The sequence below is a fragment of the Sebastes umbrosus genome, chromosome 3 (genome assembly GCF_015220745.1).
Source record: "Sebastes umbrosus isolate fSebUmb1 chromosome 3, fSebUmb1.pri, whole genome shotgun sequence".
In the NCBI taxonomy this organism is placed as follows: Eukaryota; Metazoa; Chordata; class Actinopteri; order Perciformes; family Sebastidae; genus Sebastes; species Sebastes umbrosus.
Window position 1 is genome coordinate 37,250,989 of NC_051271.1, and position 20,527 is coordinate 37,271,515.

The 20,527-nt window shown below is 40.2% G+C and overlaps 1 protein-coding gene across 1 annotated transcript in view; it reads right to left on the minus strand.

Annotated features, from left to right (window-relative positions):
- sorcs3 (sortilin related VPS10 domain containing receptor 3) overlaps positions 1-20,527 on the minus strand; it is a 296,330-nt gene that overhangs the window by 121,462 nt on the left and 154,341 nt on the right. The window contains exons 3-4 of the mRNA XM_037764124.1: positions 18,208-18,307; positions 7,079-7,237 (exon numbers count right to left, since the gene is read on the minus strand). Coding sequence (XP_037620052.1) covers positions 7,079-7,237; positions 18,208-18,307 — 259 coding nt within the window. The remainder of the gene's footprint in view (positions 1-7,078; positions 7,238-18,207; positions 18,308-20,527) is intronic.

Genomic DNA, 20,527 nt, shown 5'->3' on the forward strand with positions numbered 1-20,527 from the left:
TTGGCAAAAAACATGGAAAAATTATAATGACGGAATGATGAAAAAAGGGAGTGATAGCACATAGAAAGCTACCATTGCTGCAATGCTAACATGCATTTTCCAACACTAGGGGTATAAACCTTTAAAAAAAAAATCACAATGAGACATGGTCCCTCCAAATTGGCACGACGGACATATTTTGTGGGTCAGGCTTATGGACTACCTACATGTACTGATGATGCATGCACATTATAGCCACATTAGTCATATCCTCATAATACCTGTAATCTTCATTGCACGCACTGACCTCATTGTTAACGTTGAGTTGCCAAATCCGAGTCTCAGCTGCCTCCACCTTCTTGAACTTTCTGCTCTGCTGCATGATGCAAATGTCAGGATATCTTGGACATTGCTGCACCAATTTTGACCACTCATCTTTTAATCTGTCACTCTCAACTTTATGGAAGTGCAATGCCGACGCACTGGATTACTCTTTAAAAACATCAACATAAGGAATATGGGCAGTCGTTATGATGATAATATATAATTAACGACAAATAATAGCTGGGAAATTATTCCATTCTGTCATAGGTCAGAAATTCACATGAGGAAATAGCTGATTGCAAATGTTTGATTACAGTGTGCAGCATGTACTCTTGTCTCCGACGCAATTATTGGATGAGTTACAGTAATTACTACACAGTCCATTAGAGAGTCACGGCCTTGTCTCTCAAGTTTGCTGAGGCGTAGGCAGTGGTATGGTAATATTCATTACTGTGATAGAAACAATTCTGTTTGCAAAATCCCTACAATAACCAACGCAAGTAACATAAAGGGAAATATTCATCGTTTTTCTTCCTGTTTGGAGACATGTATTTCTCTGCAGTATCCCTCAAATGCTACTAAATATCTGCCAGCACACCATCAGACAGCTACAGGGCAAAGAAGCCTCTCATGAATAAGTGAGGAAATTAGAAAAAGCAGCTCGTTCTTGTCTGGGCTTTTGTCAAAAGGAAAACAAAAAAAATATTTATTTTTTGTTAGGCAAGATGCCCTAACACCCAGTCGACTGGTAGCTCAGATGCTTCACAGGGAATAAAATAAGACAACTCCTATTTATTCTAGCTTCTTGCGTCTACTGTTCTTCTGAGTCGGCCTGTTTACATAACTCACTCACTTGGCAGCACCAACACTGGCCTTATTCTCAGAGGCCAACTTGGGACTACATCAATGAGTAATTGTCTCCACAAAGGCCTCGCAGTCACGAGCTAAGAGCCTGGAAAGGTCACCAGGAGTTCTAAATCTAAAAATACCTCCATTTATTCAAGGAGGGGGGACTGAACTGAATGTTAATTAAAAAAAAAAAGTCTTAAAAGAGAATCAAGGAGTACAACAAATACTTTGCTCCAGCTTATTTGTCCTGACATGCATTCTGATGTTTCACTAAAGAGTTTCTCACTCCTGCCTCAAAGTTAAGTCCTCGGGGCTACACTTAACCACGGCTAAGCACCAACTTACAGCTGATTAAATTCAGAGTGACCCAGTCTGAAAACTATTAGCCGGTTACGAACTGAAAATGAGCATATTAGAGCTTCTCGCTGCTGGCTCGACGGTCGAGACGAAGCCTGCGAGGGGGAAATCGGGTTGAATTAAGCGACCGGTAATATCTGTGTAAACCACTTTTAACTAACTAGATGACGAACATATTCTTTATTTGCAACAACAGCCCCGGGGAGGTGGTTGCAGTATGTGGATAACACATTCGGAAATAGGTCCAGCAGAGGGGATAATCATACCTGGGCCTGCTGCTTTTTGGTGCAAATAAATTAAATTTTGTATTAATTATTATATAAAATATTCATGATATTCTGTGTTGTTTACCCTCTTTTATATTGTATCTATCTATATATAGATAGATACAATATGTATATAGATAAAATAGATATAATGTATGTGTATTGTTTATATTTTATGTTGAAGGTCCCATATTATTCTCATGTTCAAGATAATACTTGTATTTTGTGTTTCTACCAGAACATGATTACATGCTGTAATGTCCAAAATAACTTTTATTTTCCTCATACTGTCAGCCTGAATATACCTGTATTTACCCTCTGTCTTAAAGGTCCAATATTGTGCTCATTTTGAGGTTGATACTTGCATTTTGTGTTTTGACTAGAACATGTTTACATGCTGTGATGTTCAAAAAAACCTTTATTTTCCTCATACTGTTGGCCTGAATATGCCCGTATTTACCCTCTGTCTGAAAGGCTCAGTTTTAGCGCATTTTGACAGAATTGCGATGGAATTGCAACAGAATTGCGTTGCTAGGCAACAGCTTGGGTCCATTTATATGTAACCAGGAATAAACTGGGACACATTTAGAATGTTTAAATTTAAAACTCTGTAATGGTCTAAATATTGTATATTTGTGACATCACAAATGGAGACAAATCCTGACGGCTTGTTTCAAATGCAGAGTTTCTGAATATGGGGCTGTGTGTATTTCCCTGTGGATTGAGCGTTTCGATACTTTCACAGTATTTACGTAGGACTTAAGTCTGCTTTGTAATAAAAAAAACATGATTATCTAAATTTATTATAATATTGGACCTTTAAATGGCAAAAAACATGGGAAAATTATAATGATGGAATGATGAAAAAAGGGAGTGATAGCACATAGAAAGCTACCATTGCTGCAATGCTAACATGTATTTTCCAACACTCGGGGTATAAACCTTTAAAAAAAAATCATGATGAGACATGGTCCCTCCAAATTGGCACGACGGACATATTTTGTGGGTCAGGCTTATGGACAACCTACATGTACTGATGACGCACATTATAGCCACATTAGTCATATCCTCATAATACCTGTAATCTTCATTGCACACGCTGACCTCGTTGTTAACGTTGAGTTGCCAAATCCGAGTCTCAGCTGCCTCCACCTTCTTGAACTTTCTGTTCTGCTGCATGATGCATACCCCCACCTTCATGACTGAGATGTATTTAATCAGTGAGATCAATAGCTGTTACCGTCATTGATTTTGCGAGTCTATTTCATGGGCGAGTCAGACACAACCTCATATTTTGTATACGCTGTAATCTTTATAGATAATGTAAGCTGCTAAGGGCTGTTTTTAATTAACATTAGGAAAAGACTGTTTTGGAATAGTATAACAGCAGTGACTGATGAGTAGTTTTTTACTCCCTGCAATCCATCAGAATAATTTGTGCAGACAGCACCTCTCCTTTCAACTACTCCTACCCAGACTTCACAGGGATTTGAACTTCTTGAACCTGGCTGCCTTGTTCATCTTAATAGTTTCCTCTTGCAGTTTTAAAATAGCAGCAAAGCAGAATGTTCATGCTGAGTTTTTAATTTCTGGAGCAAAAAGTAGCGGAGCTCAAAGTAAAGTTAAGTTCCTTGTGACTTTTTTTTGCTTTCTGTGACAGAATGCTTAATGTGTGATAATAAGATTTAGAAGCAGATGCGAGACTCCAGAAGAGGAAAGCAAATCACAGCTGCTACCCAATTAGCAAGAGTCATAACATCCACTAAATATAAAACATTATAATTAAAAAGATGAAAATAAGGAACATAACATCTTAACACAATCTACAGGTTTAATTCTGCATTTTTTCTTTTTTTTATTATGTCCGCTAGGAGATTATGTATTGTTGTTTTTGTGTGCGTGGGTGTTCATCTCTGTGTCTGTCTGTCTGTCTGTCTGTCCACAGCTAATCGTGCATACTGCTGGACCCGTCAGCCTTTTTTTTGTGCTCATTTATGACTTTATGCTTAAGAACCTCTCGTGTTTTCAGTGATTTACACTTAAAAAAAAATATATATATATTTAATTGCGATTAATAGCATGATTGTCCATAGTTAATCGTGATTCATCGCAAAAGAATCACACATTTTTTTACTGTATCTGTTCAAAATGTACCTTAATAGGGAGATTTGTCAAGTATTTAATACTCTTATCAAGATGAGAGTGGCCAAATATACTTGCTTTATGCAAATGTATGTATATGTTTATTATTGGAAATCAATTAACAACAGAAAACAATGACAAATATTGTCCAGAAACCCTCACAGGTACTATATTTAGCATAAAACAATATGCTCAAATCATAACATGGCAAACTGCAGCCCAACAGGCAACAACAGCTGTCAGTGTGTCAGTGTGCTGACTTGACTATAACTTGCCCCCAAACTGCATGTGATTATCATAAAGTGGGCATGTTTGTAAAGGGCAGACTCGTGGGTACCCATAGAACCCATTTACATTCACATATCTGGAGGTTAGAAGTCAAGGGACCCCTTTGAAAATAGCAATGAAAGTTTTTCCTCTCCAGAATGTATCGCATTATTTATCCCCCTTTGTGACAAGATAGTATGACATGGTTGGTACCAATGGATTCATTAGGTTTTTGTAGTTTCATATGATGCCAGTATCTTCACTCTAGCTTTAAAACTGAGCCTGCTACAACCTCTAAAAGATTGATTACGTTGATGCGCTAAAGAAATTGGTGGCGTTAAAATTATTTTGTACAACAGGCTATAGCCAGTTTTATTCATTGACTGCTGACTCCTCACCACTCTTAACTGGCCGTTAAGGGCTGCAAGTTATCAACAACTGCTTCAGTTTGTTTGGACTCTTATTTCTACTACTATTACTTTCTGTTCAGAGGAAACGTTAAAACAGTCAACATGAAGAGTTACACAGTGAACTGCAGTTTTGCTGCACAGGTCTGGTCCTATTCTACCCAGATCTGGTCCTATTCTACCCATATCTAGTCTGATTCCCAGATCTGGTCCTATTCTACCCAGATCTGGTCCTATTCTACCAAGATATGGTCTTTGTTTACCCAGATCTGGTGCTATTCTACCCAGATCTGGTGTGATTCTACCCAGATCTGGTGCTATTCTACCCAGATCTGGTGCTATTCTACCCAGATATGGTGTGATTCTACCCAGATCTGGTCCTATTATACCCAGATCTAGTGTGATTCTACCCAGATCTGGTCCTATTCTACCCAGATCTGGTGCTATTCCACCCAGATCTGGTATGATTCTACCCAGATCTGGTCCTATTCTACCAAGATATGGTCTTTGTTTATCCTAATCTGGTCCTATTCTACCCAGATCTGGTCCTATTCTACCAAGATATGGTCTTTGTTTACCCTGATCTGGTCTTATTCTAACCCAGATCTGATGTGATTCTACCCAGATCTGGTCTTATATTCTACCCAGATCCGGTTCTATCCTACCCATTTCTGGCCCCAATCTACCCAGATCTAGTTTTTATCCACTCAGAACTGGTCCTATTCTACCCAGATCTGGTCTGATTCTACCCAAATTCTGTCTCATTGACAAAGGCAGATTAAAGAGGATGCCTTTAGGGGTATAATACATGTGAAATAGCTTTTGTTGATATTTGTTTGGGGTCAAGTTCCATCATTACTAGACTATGAAATGAGAGTGTATCTGTTGTGTGAGACATACAAGTGAAAAACGCGTCTGATATGCTTGTGGTCTAAACGGGGGCGGGGGGGGGGGTTAGACAATTGTGGTTTGTATTCATTCAATCAAATAACACAGCTTTGGCCGTTGCAGACACACTTGGCGGAGAGCTGCACTCTACTGTGCACCTTTCTAGTTTATATTTAATTGTTCACCCATCGATGTGAGAATACATACTTAAATGCCGTAAATCCACTCTGCCAAGAAAAAACCCTGACATTTGTCCATGCGGTGAGAACCTTTTCAGAGCTTTATCGTTGACAGTTTGATACAGCCACCACTGTTCACCAATCATCACCCTCCTGCACCATGTCCCCCCCTGCAGGGCGATGGCTTTGGCTCTCAGGTCAGAGTCATTGACCTTAATGGCTGGGTACAATCTTAGGCACTGTGTGAAGATGGTGTGCAGAGCTCCAAACAGTGTGACAAAGCCCAGTGAAGGTGATACCTGGTAAGGAATATGGGAGGCTAAGAATCACTTTAAGGCACCGATATGTAATAATGTACCATTACCTCTCAACTACAGTGACAGCCGGGGCTGAAATAATAAGTGAGTCTCTGCTCTTGTCAGACAACAAAAGGGAGAGTCCAAAATAAAGCCAGAGCTAATAAACAAATGACTAGTTCCTGTGCTGTAATGGCTTGCATGGTGCATTGTGTACATTCCCACAGCATCATTTCCATCAGTACAACACAGTGGTGCCTTAGTCACCACTCTGCGGCTCTGAGCTTCTGTTTTTTTTATTAATATAAATACCCGTTTCAGTCACTGTTGAGTCATTCCTTCCTTCCTGCAAATGTTTCACAAGGAAAGTTTGTAAATAATGATTCTAATAATTTTCTAGGAAGGTTCTTTTAAAGAACCATGTATAATGTGGCACTAATTGTGAGTAAAATGGAGACATTGTTCAATTTGTACACTTCCAATAATTCCAATTAAATGCTAAGCTATCTGAACCTAGAGTATTTTAATGAGTGCACGGCAGGTCAATTGAACATACAAAAATGTTGCACTTTGTCTACAGGCAGTGTATCAGAACATTGTGTCTGTTTTCCTTGTAAATCCCAAATGACACAGTCATTTCCAAGAAAAGAAAAGAAAGGAAATCATAAGCTACTGTAAGACTCTTTGAGGCGGAAGGGCTGACACATAGAGACAGAAAACCATTCACGCTCACATTCACACCTACGGGACATTTAGAGTCAACAATGAACCTGCATGTCTTTGGGAAGAAACCGGAGACCCCGGAGAAAACCCATGCTAACACGGGGAGAACATGCAAACTCCACACAGAAGAGCCCCAAGCTGGGATTTGAACCTGCGATCCTGTTGCTGTGAGGCAGCAGTGCTAACCACTGCACCACCTTTATTATTGTACATTCTAATTCATATTCAGCAAGTGAATGAATGGCCTATACTATCAGGTTATTAGCCCAATTGATGAAAATTGCAGGCCCTAGTGAATATGTACTGTGGGCAACACAAAGGTAGAGACGGCTGTAAGTAAATCACATGCAGCTAATTGTGGCGAGGACAGAAAAGAGATACAACATCAAGCGCAATCTGACCTTCTGGTCGTGACTGTAGGCCAAGGCCCAGTCCTCCTCGGTGGGGTGGAACAAAAGGCTCAGGACGTAGAAAGTGAGTCGGTACTTCTGGTAACTGGCTCCCTCATCAGAGCTGATGAGCACGCTGCTTTCAAACTCCGGATCCGTCAACACCATAATCTGAGAAGAGAGAGGGAGGAGAAAGGAGAGCGTACACACATGGCAAGGGGGGGCAGGCATGAAGGAATGAAGGGCGAGTTTGAGTAAAGAGGTGGAAAGATGGGGGAGATGAGAAGGTAGAAGAGAGATGTTAGAGGCAGGAGCAGTGTCAGCAGAAAAGGCCTGGCTTTTTGGCGCACGTCAGGCTTATTCTTGGCAAACAGCTCCTCTATATATCCTACTTCATTTCACGAGTGTGACTCGTGCGCTTCTGTTGCCATGGCTCTGTGGCTCTTCCTGTGCACTCCGAGGTGAAGTTTTCATCATATCTCTCCGAAATAAGATCAAGGTTGTTTCACAGCAACAAGAGGTGAAACGATGTGTAAAACCAGAACTGACCAAAAGAACACCTGAAGAACACAGGTGGGTTGAAAAACCATGTAATAAATCGTCCTTCTATACAGAAAGGTGATGGAGCTTGTAGTCTAAGTGCTGTACAAACAGGAGATGAAGCAGCCTTGCATGAATCCACATATACATTATGTTATTTTCTTTATCAGCTGTAGTCTTTTAGTATGTCATTTCTTTAGTATTGCTCCTTCCGAAAAAAAATTATAATTTCAAATTTAACAGCACCACAGTGGTAGAAGCCCTAATTTCATGCTTGAAATATTTCTGCCAGAGCTATCACAGTTATTACAGAATTCAATAAGAACAGGAATTCCACAATGCATATTTCCTTCAGCTAATGACATTTAGAGTCTTTGTGGAGCCAGATAAAATGGTCACAGGAATTCCTCCTTGACTAAAGCGGAGGTGGGTGAATAGGTGTGTAATATGTTTAAAGAAAGGTGTATTCTTTTGAGTCAGACTATGCTTTTGAATGCAAGCATATTCATGCATAGAAGGTTATATTAATTCAGATGTTGAAAAAAAAAAATCCATTATTGGGGCATTTCACTTTGCAATTTTGTAGGCTAAATAAATTTAGTTTAAATAGGGATTTGCATTAGTAATAATAAATCAATAGTGTTCATTTTAACTGTAGGATATATATGCTGATTTATGCTATACTAGTGACTATAATTCCTTATCCTTTCAGTATCAGAATTAGGGCTATCGAAGTTAACGGGTTAACGCAAATTTGTTTTAACGCCACTGATTTCTTTAACGCATTAACGCAACTTGTGATTTTTTTAGGTTGTAGCAGTTTTAAAGCTACAGTGAAGATGCTGGTATCGTGTGAAACTAAATTACCTGAGCAATCCAATGGTAACCATGTCATACTAGCTTGTTGTGAAGGAGGCTAAACAATGCTCCAAAAACTCATGGAAAAACTAGTATGGCCATTTTCAAATGGGTCCCTTGACCTCTGAGCTCCAGATATGTGAATGAAAATGGGTTCTATGGGTACCCACGAGTCTCCCCTTTACAGACATGCCCACTTTATGATAATCACATGCAGTTTGGGGCAAGTCATAGTCAAGTCAGCACACTGACACACTGACAGCTGTTGTTGCCTGTTGGGCTGCAGTTTGCCATGTTATGATTTGAGCATATTGTTTTATGCTTAATGCAGTACCTGTAAGGGTTTCTGGACAATATTTGTCATTGTTTTGTGTTGTTAATTGATTTCAGATAATAAATATATACATACATTATCATAAAGCAAGCATATTTGTCCACTCCCATGTTGCTAAGACTATTAAATACTTGACAAATCTCCCTTTAAGGTTATTTTTTTTTTTTGAAGATTAAAATGTGCAATTAATTTGCGATTAATTAAGGACAGTCATGCAATTAATCATAATTAAATGTTTTGATAGATTGACAGCCCTACTCAGAATCAAAATTAGAAAAACTTTATTGTCAATCACAAGGCAATGGTTTCATGAAAATCATGAGTAAGTAAAAAACGATGTACACAGGATGGAAGATACAAATTGTACAAAAAAAAATGCATTATGGTAAATATGGCTCAAATATGGCACAAGAGGTAGCAAAGTGCCATTATATAAGCTAGCGTGCAAAATCTTTCAGTGTCTCTTTAATACTAAAATTGAATTAGCAGATTTGTTTTGGTCACCTGGGGGCAGAGAGACAATCTGAAACACCTTATAAAGGTAATATGGAACATGTGTTAACACACCAGGCTGTTCACTTTTTGTAGCTATTCCTACGAACAGTAACGCATTATAATAACATGTGAATTGATTACGTAGGTTATATACGATAGGAGGTCGGGGCGTATGGGAGGGTCTAAAATCAACAGACTTTCACCCAGGAGACCGCCATTGCGTCCGAGAAGTCAGCGTTGACTTGATAATTTCCATACTTAAGTAACGCCATAGTTATTCTAACCCAAACCACGATCTTTTCCTAAACCTAATCAAGTAGTTTTGTTGCCTAAACAATGCAGGAGCTCGCATGGGCGTACTTATCGCTCGTGTTGTAGGACATTCGAGGGAAAAAGTACAAAAAATAACGAAAACATTTTTCGTAAGATATCATACAAACCATCATGTGAGGATATATTGGTATAGCTTATTTACACATCCAGGAGACAGAAAGCATCATTATTATCCAAGTAGTCATGTTTGCAACATTCAAAATGCTAATTGTGTTTCTGGTGACATGATGAATTCACTCTCCTTTTTAACTCTATTTGGGCCTCCACCACATGCAGAGGAAGATATCAATCCCTTTTAGCTGCTAGCTGTTTGACTTACTTAGCTTAGTTAGCTAGTAGCTAACTTTATCCGTCTGCTGTTTGGTGGGGGGCAGGTATTGGGTTTACCAAAGCCTTTTTGGCTGAAAAAAAGGAAACAAGGTTTATGAGCGTTGAGTTTTTTGGAAACTGTAAAGCTGAGGGGAACTGAAGAGTGGGGGTAGCCAGAATAATAGAATAGAAAGACAAATCTCTGTGGGATTGTCACTACGAGCAAAACCCCTTCACACTACACTGAATCATTTGTTCCATTATCAATATGAAAATATGGGCCGGGGCATGTTTATCTCTCGTATAAGTCTCTATTGTGAGGTGGAATTGTGGGTCGTGGCTTTGCTTCGTGGCCCAAATGGCTGCGTTCTCTCTCGTCAATTCAATTTGAATTGGGGAAAAAAAACAGCAGCACATTTGTCACTGACAGAACTGCTAGCCCTCTTTCCAGAGCTTTAACCAGTAACCCTCCCTGGTGGTGATTTAGATAAATTGTTTTTCATTAAGCACCAATAAACGGAAAAGCACATTCTCAAACTGGATCTCTCATCGGCCCGGCTTCGCCAACGTTGGCATCGCCGTGCTATGCCGAGACCTCCTGATATCTGCCAGTGTCTTCGGGGCTTGTCAGATGTAATTAACAGTAATCATATTCTATAATCATATAGTAAGCAGCAGACTCTCCATTGTGAATGGGAAATTACATTCGCCGTGCTTTATTCAAATCAAATGAAATGTCAGGATTTTCAGGTAAATAAAGAAGTAGAAATGCCTTGAAGAGGTGTATGCACATACCGTACATTTCATATTAAAATCCACCCTTTAAGCCTTATTTTTCAGTCATCAGTGTTATGTCCCCTTCTTTATGCTCACTATTTAACTACATCCTTCAATTGCAGTGCTTTTGGCTCATCTTTTCTCAAGCCTTTGAATCACGGCGGCTCACAATTTGCTCTTTTAATACTGGGAATGGGGCCTAGAAAGTATTGTCACCTTCACTTTACTCATTTACCACCATGTAAGTGTGAAAACAGACACATTATTTCACCAACCTTACACATTATCGTAACACAGCCAGTTTTATGTCTGTCGCCTCAGCGATTAGAAAGAACCCACAACCAATTCGAAGCCAATACAAAGGCGGGAACAGGAGCAAGCGGCCAATTTCTCTCGCCCTGCCTACTAAAACAATCACCCTCAGAAAATAATTACTCACTTCCAAAATCACAGTGGCCGATAGCATTAGCAGGGGGTGATTAAGATTTCCCTCACAGCGAGCGCTCAGCCTTTTGTGAGGAAGCGGGGCGAGTGAGGAGGGTAACAATACCGAATCGATAGAGGGTTGGAGGGATAACCGTTGGTGTTTTATCAGCCTGATGTTGAGCTGTGCATAAGCTGGAGCACGGAGATAGAAGCCGGTGTTGTCGGATCACGAGGTAAGTGGAGGTATGGATCAGAGACGGCAGGGAAAGAGACACCCTGCAGCAAATGAATCACGTCACGCCAGATCAATTGAGCTTAGTCTGTCTTTGACGGGAGGGTTTTAACAGAGATTGGTCGCCAGCAATATGCTCATTAACCATGGATCAACACTTAATCACCCACATCTAGCTATCATGTTTTCACTGTCTTGCCTCCTCGATGGCATTTTAAATGTGGATGTCTTAATTTTTTTTTAAATTAACCCAATCCAGCCGTTCGATTAAACTGTTCAAGGACTGAGCGCACGGAAAGAAAGACGTCAACGTATAGCGGAGAAGATTCATGGGAGGTGTCATTTTCAGAGGCCTTGCGCTAAATGTCATTACTATCATTCAAATCTATAATGTGACATTGTAAAAGGTCACAGCTTCCATCCACTTTTTTTCCTCGGACAATGTAAGAGACAGAGTTCTACATATGCTTCCTGAACGGTCGCAGTGGACACATAACGATTCCTTTATTGTGGTTTGAAAGGAATATCTGGAAAGAGTAGCAGACGATTATATCTTACAGTGAGCGATTAGGCTCTTTTTATCTGGTGGAACACAGCTAAATAAGGCCACTCAGATGCAAGGAGGCAACAAAAGGAGTGTAGCCAGCAGACAGGCGAACTTTCATCCATCTACGGGACGGCAAATCGAAATAATTAGATCAGAGATAAGGTGCGGAGGGGGAATTGGCCCCCATGGGCAGAGCCAGAGGTCGAGCATTAGAGTAAAATATTCTCCTGAGATTCCTTACTAGTTCTTGGCTGCGATGATGATTCACTTACACAGTAACATGCACGCCATATGCAGTCAGATCAGTCTCAATATTAATGAATGCGCACAGAATGATTCACAAATGTATTTAAATGACTCTCTCCACAAATATGTGTATTTAAAAGTATCTGCAATTTTCATCAAAAATATATTTGGATGTTGTTACATTTATATACAAACTGTTGACCCTAAAACTGCTTGTCGTGTGAACTTCATTGCATTTGTGTGTTTTTTTTTTTAAACAAAATGCATTTCTTTCAACAGCAATGTAGCCAATCAGATGTCTCGTTTTCAGCCAATCACATGAGCGTGTCCCCACAAGGGTATCATGGATGTATAAAGAGAACTGGATACAGCATTGGGGGCGGGCTCCCGTTCATTTCTCTCAGAGTTTATCAGTGGCTACATGAAGCCAAAATGGCTTGACTGCCGAGTGATAAAGTACCCGGATCATCCGGCGATCTTCCACATCCATTCGGCCCATAGTGCAGGCACAGGCAGTAGCGTTTCCTTTAACTCCGCCTCCCAGCCCTCGCTCCAGCTTCATTCAGGGTCTCATTCACATGAACGGAGGAAGGGAAATAATTTGGATGCAGCTATTAGTGCATTTTACAACTTTTAGAAGCTAATGATTTAAATAAGGGCTATTAGAGTGTTCATACTGGGAGGTTGATTTACCTCAAAGGAGTTACAGACGTCTCTTTCCCCAATGTAAGTCTCTGGGAAAAAGTCATTTTGGGCCCAATGGCATCACGTGACGGACGCGGAGGTTGTAGTGCCACCGAAAATTTGCTTCAGCACCCTTCCTGGGGTTTTGGAGAGTATGTCTGACTTTGCGGGAAGACCCGCCTCTACTCTGTCTCTGATTGGCTAATGGCTTCTAAAGGCGGTTTAATCATATTAATAATAATTTTTCCCAGAGGTAGCCTAAATACGTAAATATGGGAATATGTAATAATAATAATAATCACACTCATTATCATACTTATTTGTATCACTAAAACTGTGTCTGATAGATAAGTCTAAAATAAACCTTTCATATATGTTTTGTTTGTAAAAATCTGGAGGCTTTTAACGGGGCTGGAGAGGCAGTCATGGCAGGTGAGAGGAGAGGAAGGGCCCGCAAAGCATGTTGGAGGCTCCACATCCAGGGGTGCATGGATGCTGGAGGACAGCCATTAGCGAGGGTCTAAAGCTTCTAAACTCTGAAAACGTTGGAGCAAATTTTAGATTCACCATCAATTTCTTTGTACAATTGCCATTATTGAAAATCTACGCAGTTGATTTATCGCCTTAAAAAATTCCCAGACTGAATTTAATGATGGAAAACCATAATGTTGTTCAGACCGGGTAGCCTATATCTTCAGACTGCAGGAACAAAAGCATTCCTCCTAGACCTGTCTAGTTCAAAGCTCCAAGTAAGTATCATAGCTAGGCTACCTGCCGTTAGCCTTTAAAAGTAGCCAATCAGAGGCAGAGTAGGGGCGGGTCTTCCCGCAAGTCATACATACATACCCTCGTGGGGGATACGCTCATGTGATTGGCTGAAAAGGAGGGAGACATCTGATTGGCTACAGATAATTCCCTGTTGAGAAAAATGCAGTGAAGTTCACAAATGACAAGCAGTTTTTTTTAAATGGAGGTTCAACAGTTTGTATATAAATGTAACAACATCCAAATATGTTTTTGGTGAAAATTGCAAATACCTAAATACATATATTTGTGGATTTATATTACATGTATTTAAAACAAGAAACATTTGTATGTGCATCAGAAATATATTTGCGAACCTTGTTTTATTTGAATCATTTTTTACATTTATATACAAAGATAACTGTTTTTGTGTGCATTGTTTTTGTGGTGTTGTCACTTACATACAAAAGGTTATTTGCATCTAGGATATTGTTATATTTTTCCTCTTTGAGGTGTTAACAAAGTTTATCTAATCTTATATAACTGAAATAAGACAAAAAATACAAATACCTCAAATGATGAACAGAGAGAACCTCGGGGACTACATTCCTGCTATGCCCTTGATGTTGAATTAAATTTTCTCCACATAAAATAGGCAGGAGGAGTGAGTCATGAGGAGTAATCAGTGCTGGCTATGATCTGTTCCTCACCCTGACATGGTTCAGCTCAACAGTCCCAGGATCCTATTAACTCCAGCGCAATGCAAACATATTCAGGGTCAATACCTTGGCTCGGCCTTGGAAAAGTGAGGCTGATGAACCCGAGCGCCTCCACAACTCTGATCATGTCCTCATCACACATTCGTGCTTCATTTTCTGTAAGTCTGTTGATGCCAAGCACATTTTTATTTATTCATCATTTGTGGGAAGGCAGGTAGGTCAACCTGGACAAAATTATTATTTTCAAGGATAACATTTTCAATAAGTTTTGCAACACCCGTCATGGCACGAAAACTCTAAGCTCCGACGGCCGTTCTCAACTGCATCATTATGCCAATTTCTACAGTAAGTGTTGACACTGAAAACAAACTCTTTAACTCCTAAAATTGTAGCATATCAATAAAAACAAATATGTTTCTAAATGTCACTGTGTTTTGTAATTTTGAATGACCTGTTTACATGTTTTAAAGGCAACTGTGGCCATGAGTGGCAGTTAAAGCAGTTACCATCAATGTTAAAGGTCCCATATTGTAAAAAAGTTTTTTATTATAAAGTAGGTTTAAGTGCTTTATAAATACTGTTAAACTATCAAACGCTCAATATATGGAGAAATAGACACAGCCCGTATTCAGAAATATGTGTTTGAAACAAGCCGTTAGGATTTGTGTCCATTTGTGATGTCACAAATATACAATATTTATACCATTACACGGTTTTAAACATAAACATTCTAAATGTGTCCCAGTTCATTTCCTGTTGCAGTGTATGTGAATAACATCAACTGACAGGAAGTAAACATGGACCCAAGCTGTTACCTAGCAACACAATTACGTTGAAATGCACTAAAACGGAGCGTTTCAGACAGAGGGTAAATACAGGTATATTCAGGCAGACAGTACGAGGAAAATAAAAGATTTTTTGGAACATTGCAGCATGTAAACATGTTCTAGTAGAAACACAAAATACAAGTATGAACCTGAAAATGAGCGCGATATGGGACCTTTTAAAGGAGAGTGAATATTGGACTTGACATTGGACATTTGCAAGGTGGCCAGAAACAAAACACCAAATTGATGATAATCAGCTCACCTTTTTTTCCTCAGCTGTAGGAAGTTAAAATTTCATTTTGTGATTGCAGACAGTACACTGACTCAGACATGCTCTTTTTTGTTTAAAATAGTAAAAACATTCAAAGAATGACTTGCAACTAATCGCCTCCAATTGTCATGTCAAGCTCCCTGTAAAACTATAATGATGATGTCTCCAGCTCTGGTGTCCTGAGGAGCGCATCAGTGTAATGCTTTATAAACTCCCATTACCTCCATATGCATACAATCTGTTGTAACATGAGCTGGGTCAATTAGTACATTGTATGTGATAATGTTAATGTTTAGATACGGTATGTTGACTGGAAACGTATCGACATGGAAACAGCCTCGGGGGCAGTCTAGGCTTCAGACTCATACTTTAACTGAGCCGCTTACAGCACTCTGACCTCTTGGCTACAATTCCACTTGTCTATCAAATCGCTGCTCGGAGCACCAGACGAGTGGAGTTCACCACAGGGGCAAATCAGATTTACTGCCTGACACCGTGAGCTGGATATCACAGTTTATAGAAAAGTGAAGGGGATTTAGAATGTCCCTTTATGTGGAACTATACAGTATGGGATGCAGGAATTAGCATAATCTTTTAGGGGATCAGTTACCTGCACAATTCAATTCAGCTTATGTGAGAACAGGAAGTTGAGGAAGGTTCTGCAACTATTATTTCATTAAATAGTAACAAGTGACAAAAATTGAGGCAGATGGTAGAAATTGCAGTGCAAACCACTCGCTGATCAGTTAACTAAATTCTTAGAATGTCGGAGGGAAAAGAAAAGTAATTGACAGAACTCTCCGGCAGATAAAAGACGACCGCAGATGGTTGGCAGTTGGCAGTGCTCGTACTTTTTTTCATTTTCTTTTTTTCTCTTTTTTTTGTGGACTGAAACTCTTATGATTCCACTTTTGATGGTTGCCAAAAACATCCTCATGCAGGGAGGAGGCAATGCCATAAATTAACACAATGTCCACAGATAAACTGTATATCATACATTCTCAAATAAAGCCAAGTAATAGAAGCCGGGTAAAAAAAGTTGAGGTATTGAATTACCTTTATATTCTACACAGTTCAGCCATAACGTTAAGACCACTGACAGGTGAAGTGAATAACATTGATTATCTCGTTACAATGGCACCTGGCAAGTGGGGGGGATATATTAGACAGCAAGTGAACATTTTGAACTTTGAACTTTGTGTTGGAAGCAGAAAAAAATGGGCAATCGTAAGGATGTGAGCGACTTTGACAAGGGCCAGATAGTCATGGCTAGACGACTGGGTCAGAGCATCTCCAGAACTGCAGCTCTTGTGGGATGTTCCCGGTCTGCAGTGGTCAGGACCTACCTTAAGTGGTCAAAGAAAGGAAAACCGGTGAACCGGCGACAGAGTTGGACCCGAGGCTCATTGATGCACGTGGGGAGTGAAGGCTGGCCCGTGTTGTCTGATCCAATAGAAGAGCTACTGGAGCTCAAACTGATGAAAAAGTTAATGCTGGTTCCGATAGAAAGGTGTCAGAACACACAGTGCATCACAGTTTGTTGCGTATGGGGCTGCGTAGCCGCAGACCGGTCAGGGTGCTCATGCTGTCCTAATGTTGTGGCTGATCGGTGTATGTTATAGCTCATATTGGAAATTCAGCCTAATCTAAATTTCCACAGCACTAATTCCATCCGTACAACAACAGAGTCATATCACACTCATCACTCAGCTGCTCCGCTCACTAAATCAGTCCAATCTCTTCTGCTTTTGTCAAGGTCCTGGCTTTTTTTAGTAGTTTGTTTCCTGTTTTACTTTGAAAGTCACTCTCCTCTTGTGTCATGTTTGGTTTTACTTCCTGTCTTTGCATGTATTCCCGCCTTTTTGATCATCTGCCCCGCCCTGATCAGTTTCACCTGTCCCTCATTAGTTCTGCACTCACCTCACCTTGCTTCCCTGTTCTCTCTTCCCCAGATAGCCAGTCACTATTTATAGGCCTACCACCTGTTCCTTTGTTCATTTTGGTTCGTCTTTTGTCATTCTTGGAGTTTGTTTTGCCTTTTTCGTTCTCACTTCCAACTTGTCAAATACTGACGCTTGGGTCGGTGCCCCTAAACATCTGATACAGACGCACTGAGGCGCCCTTTAACTAACTCCAATATAAAAGTCAGTCAGTATTATACGGTCAGAGCAACTGACGTAGTATAAAGAGCGTGAAAGTCCATTCAGGGCGGGTGGGTGGGAGGGGAGGTTGGACAAGTCAAACAAACAGGAGACTGCTGTTCGTTTCCCGTGTGAAACCAAGTCATCATTAACTTATTTTACCGTAGTTTTGTAAAATTGTGTAACTACTATTGTTATTTGAACCCAAACCACTATCTTTTCCTGAACCTAACCAAGTACTTTTGTTGCTTGAACCTAAACAAGAAGTTTTGTTGCATAAGTAAACCTAAAAACGAAGTAAAACCTATGTCGGAAGATCATACTGCGAACACTGAACTTTATTTTGAAAAGTCACTATGCATGTAATGAGTGGAAACTGACAAACCATCCCTAACACATCAAAAACTAACTGCTAGAGGAGCGTAGGGACACTGACCGAGCATCGGTATTTGGGAGTGAGAATGTGTTGGTTGAAGATAATCAGTGAACGACAACACTATTTCTGTTACAAAAACAAAGTATGACGTGACTCATGACATGACAGTTGTACTGGAGTCAGTGATCAGTGGAAATGTGTATTAACAAAAAACTTGTATCAGTAAGCTGGTAAGCGGTTATCTGCACAAAAACTGAGAATGAATGACTTGCAACATCTCACCTTTCTCTTGTTCGTTGGACAGACGTACAGGTAACTCAGGACAGTCTTGAATCCGACTTTGTCGTTCATTCTCTCGTACGTGGAGCCGTAGTCGGTAGATCTGAAAGGAGGAAATAAAGGGAAATACTGTAGAAGATAAACCTCACAAAAGCATACTGAAACTAATGGGTAAACAAACAGACTAAAGATTACCGGACATTGCGCCATTCGTGTCAGATGATATTGATTTTTGCAGTGATGAAAAAGAATGCAATATCACAGCATTGGGTAAAAAACAACAAGCATAAACAGGGTGGTACGGTACCGTACGGTTACTCTGTGCCGAGTGTAAAACCTCTGGCGATAGAACAAGAGAAGGTTAACCAATCATCTATAGCTGCCAACAAAAACGAACCATTCGAAGAATGTCTGGGGACCTGGTCCCGTAAATAATTAATTCACTCCCGATGACTATTATGAAATAAAATATGACGAGTGCAGAAACATGTGGATGTTCCTGAACCCATGGGCTTTAATAATTTAACAGTGGGAATGAGCCTGTTAGCCAGCCTAGTCCCTAGAAACTCCACATGAATCCATCATCACTAGTAACTACCAAATCTGCCTTCAAGTAGAATATTACAGCATTTACAGAGCTGTATTTTTTCCAGAGAAAGCTGCGTTCATGTGCCCAGGATTTTCAAATGTTTCTCTCCGTTGGGGACAGAGGCACCCACCCACCCACAACTGTGGCATAACTCCCATTTGGATTCGCAGTCTACTTCACAGTGTTATGAGGAAAAGTGAAGATGATACCTATTTCAGCGTTCATTCCTTTTTTTAGTCGGAGCCTCCCTGCTTGCGCTCCTTCAGCGGGAACGGGGGTTTCGGTGAAATTGCAAAGAGATTTCTCTCATTTAAATTCATTCCAGAATGCCTCGGAGAGACACAGTAGTTGCTATGATTACAAAGCACAATAATGAGTCAGACAGACAGCATCATTTCCACAGCACATTCAAGTGTAGGTGTGGGGAGAAGTGCTTGCACCGAGAGTGATCCTGATTTGGAGCAGAGGCGGCGAACTATACCGCTGGCCTCTGTATAACACCGTTGGAGCCCTCCTGAGAGAGGAGACTTCATAAATAGCAGAGAAACATATGTTGTTTCTGGCATGACACGGGTAAGCACATAGTGCCAGACGTGCTTTAATCATCTAGTCGCTGTAATGCATATGGTTAGATTTTCTTTAATGGAAAGTGGGGATATCTTTGGCGCAGACAGCAGCAGCAGGGAGATGGCAGCTCTCGGATGTGGACCAAGATTAAGTGTGACCTCCCACCACCCACCCTCAAACACTCATATCCTGCACAAGAGAGCTAATAAATATGAAAAGGAAAAAGAGCTGATTTTATTAGAGGAGATGGCAGAATGACAAAAGAAAGGTATCCACCTGCATTATATGTTTGTAATGGGAAACAAAATTAGGAAATGGTGAATGTGGGTAGTGGCAAGGCTGCATTATGGGCCAGGTTGCACTGTACTGTATCCAAAAGGCAGTAGTTTGATTCCTAACATAGTTATGTTGTCAGTACTTTCTGCTTACAGTGTTCAACCAAAAGCATAAAATGTGCCCAAAAAGGTGACGTGCTGGTTTTGTCTGGAGTAAATCTCCTACTTAACACACAGAACTTATTGCCTAAAACCCACTTTATTTTCTAATACCAATTTGTTATTTACCTTGTTGGCAGAAGAAATGTTGACGTTGTACATTTCTGCAAACCGAGAGATACGTTGAATGACAGTGTTTCTCAAACAAAAAATTGATTTCATAAATACGTTTCATATTAGCCTCGTATCACGATTGCAGAAAAAAGCACTGAAAATGCTGGGGAAAAATAAGAATGCAAGCTAGCAAAAATAGATGTAAAAGAAAATTGCATAAAACATCTTTCAAAAACACACTTTATGGTAAGAAACACCAACACGTTCTCATCCCAACTCGTCACATACGGAGGATTTGTCAGACCCCTCGGCGTCACTTTTTGGTCGCCGTAAACACGTGCTTAATGTTGTAAATTAAACGAAAACACCTTTCTAGCTTCAGGCAACAAAACCACTTAGTTAGGTTTAGGAAACAACAACATAGTTGGGCTTAATATTACTACGTTTTGTACAGTGAAAATGTGACTTGATGTTGTGAACACGGGACACGAATGAACAGCTGATTGTAAAGTGAAATGTAATGCACGGGAAACAAACAGCGGTCTCCTGAATAAAAAGCCCTGTGTTGTTGGACCCATCCGACTTCCCCCCCACTCGAGTTTTAGGAGAAAACTCAAAA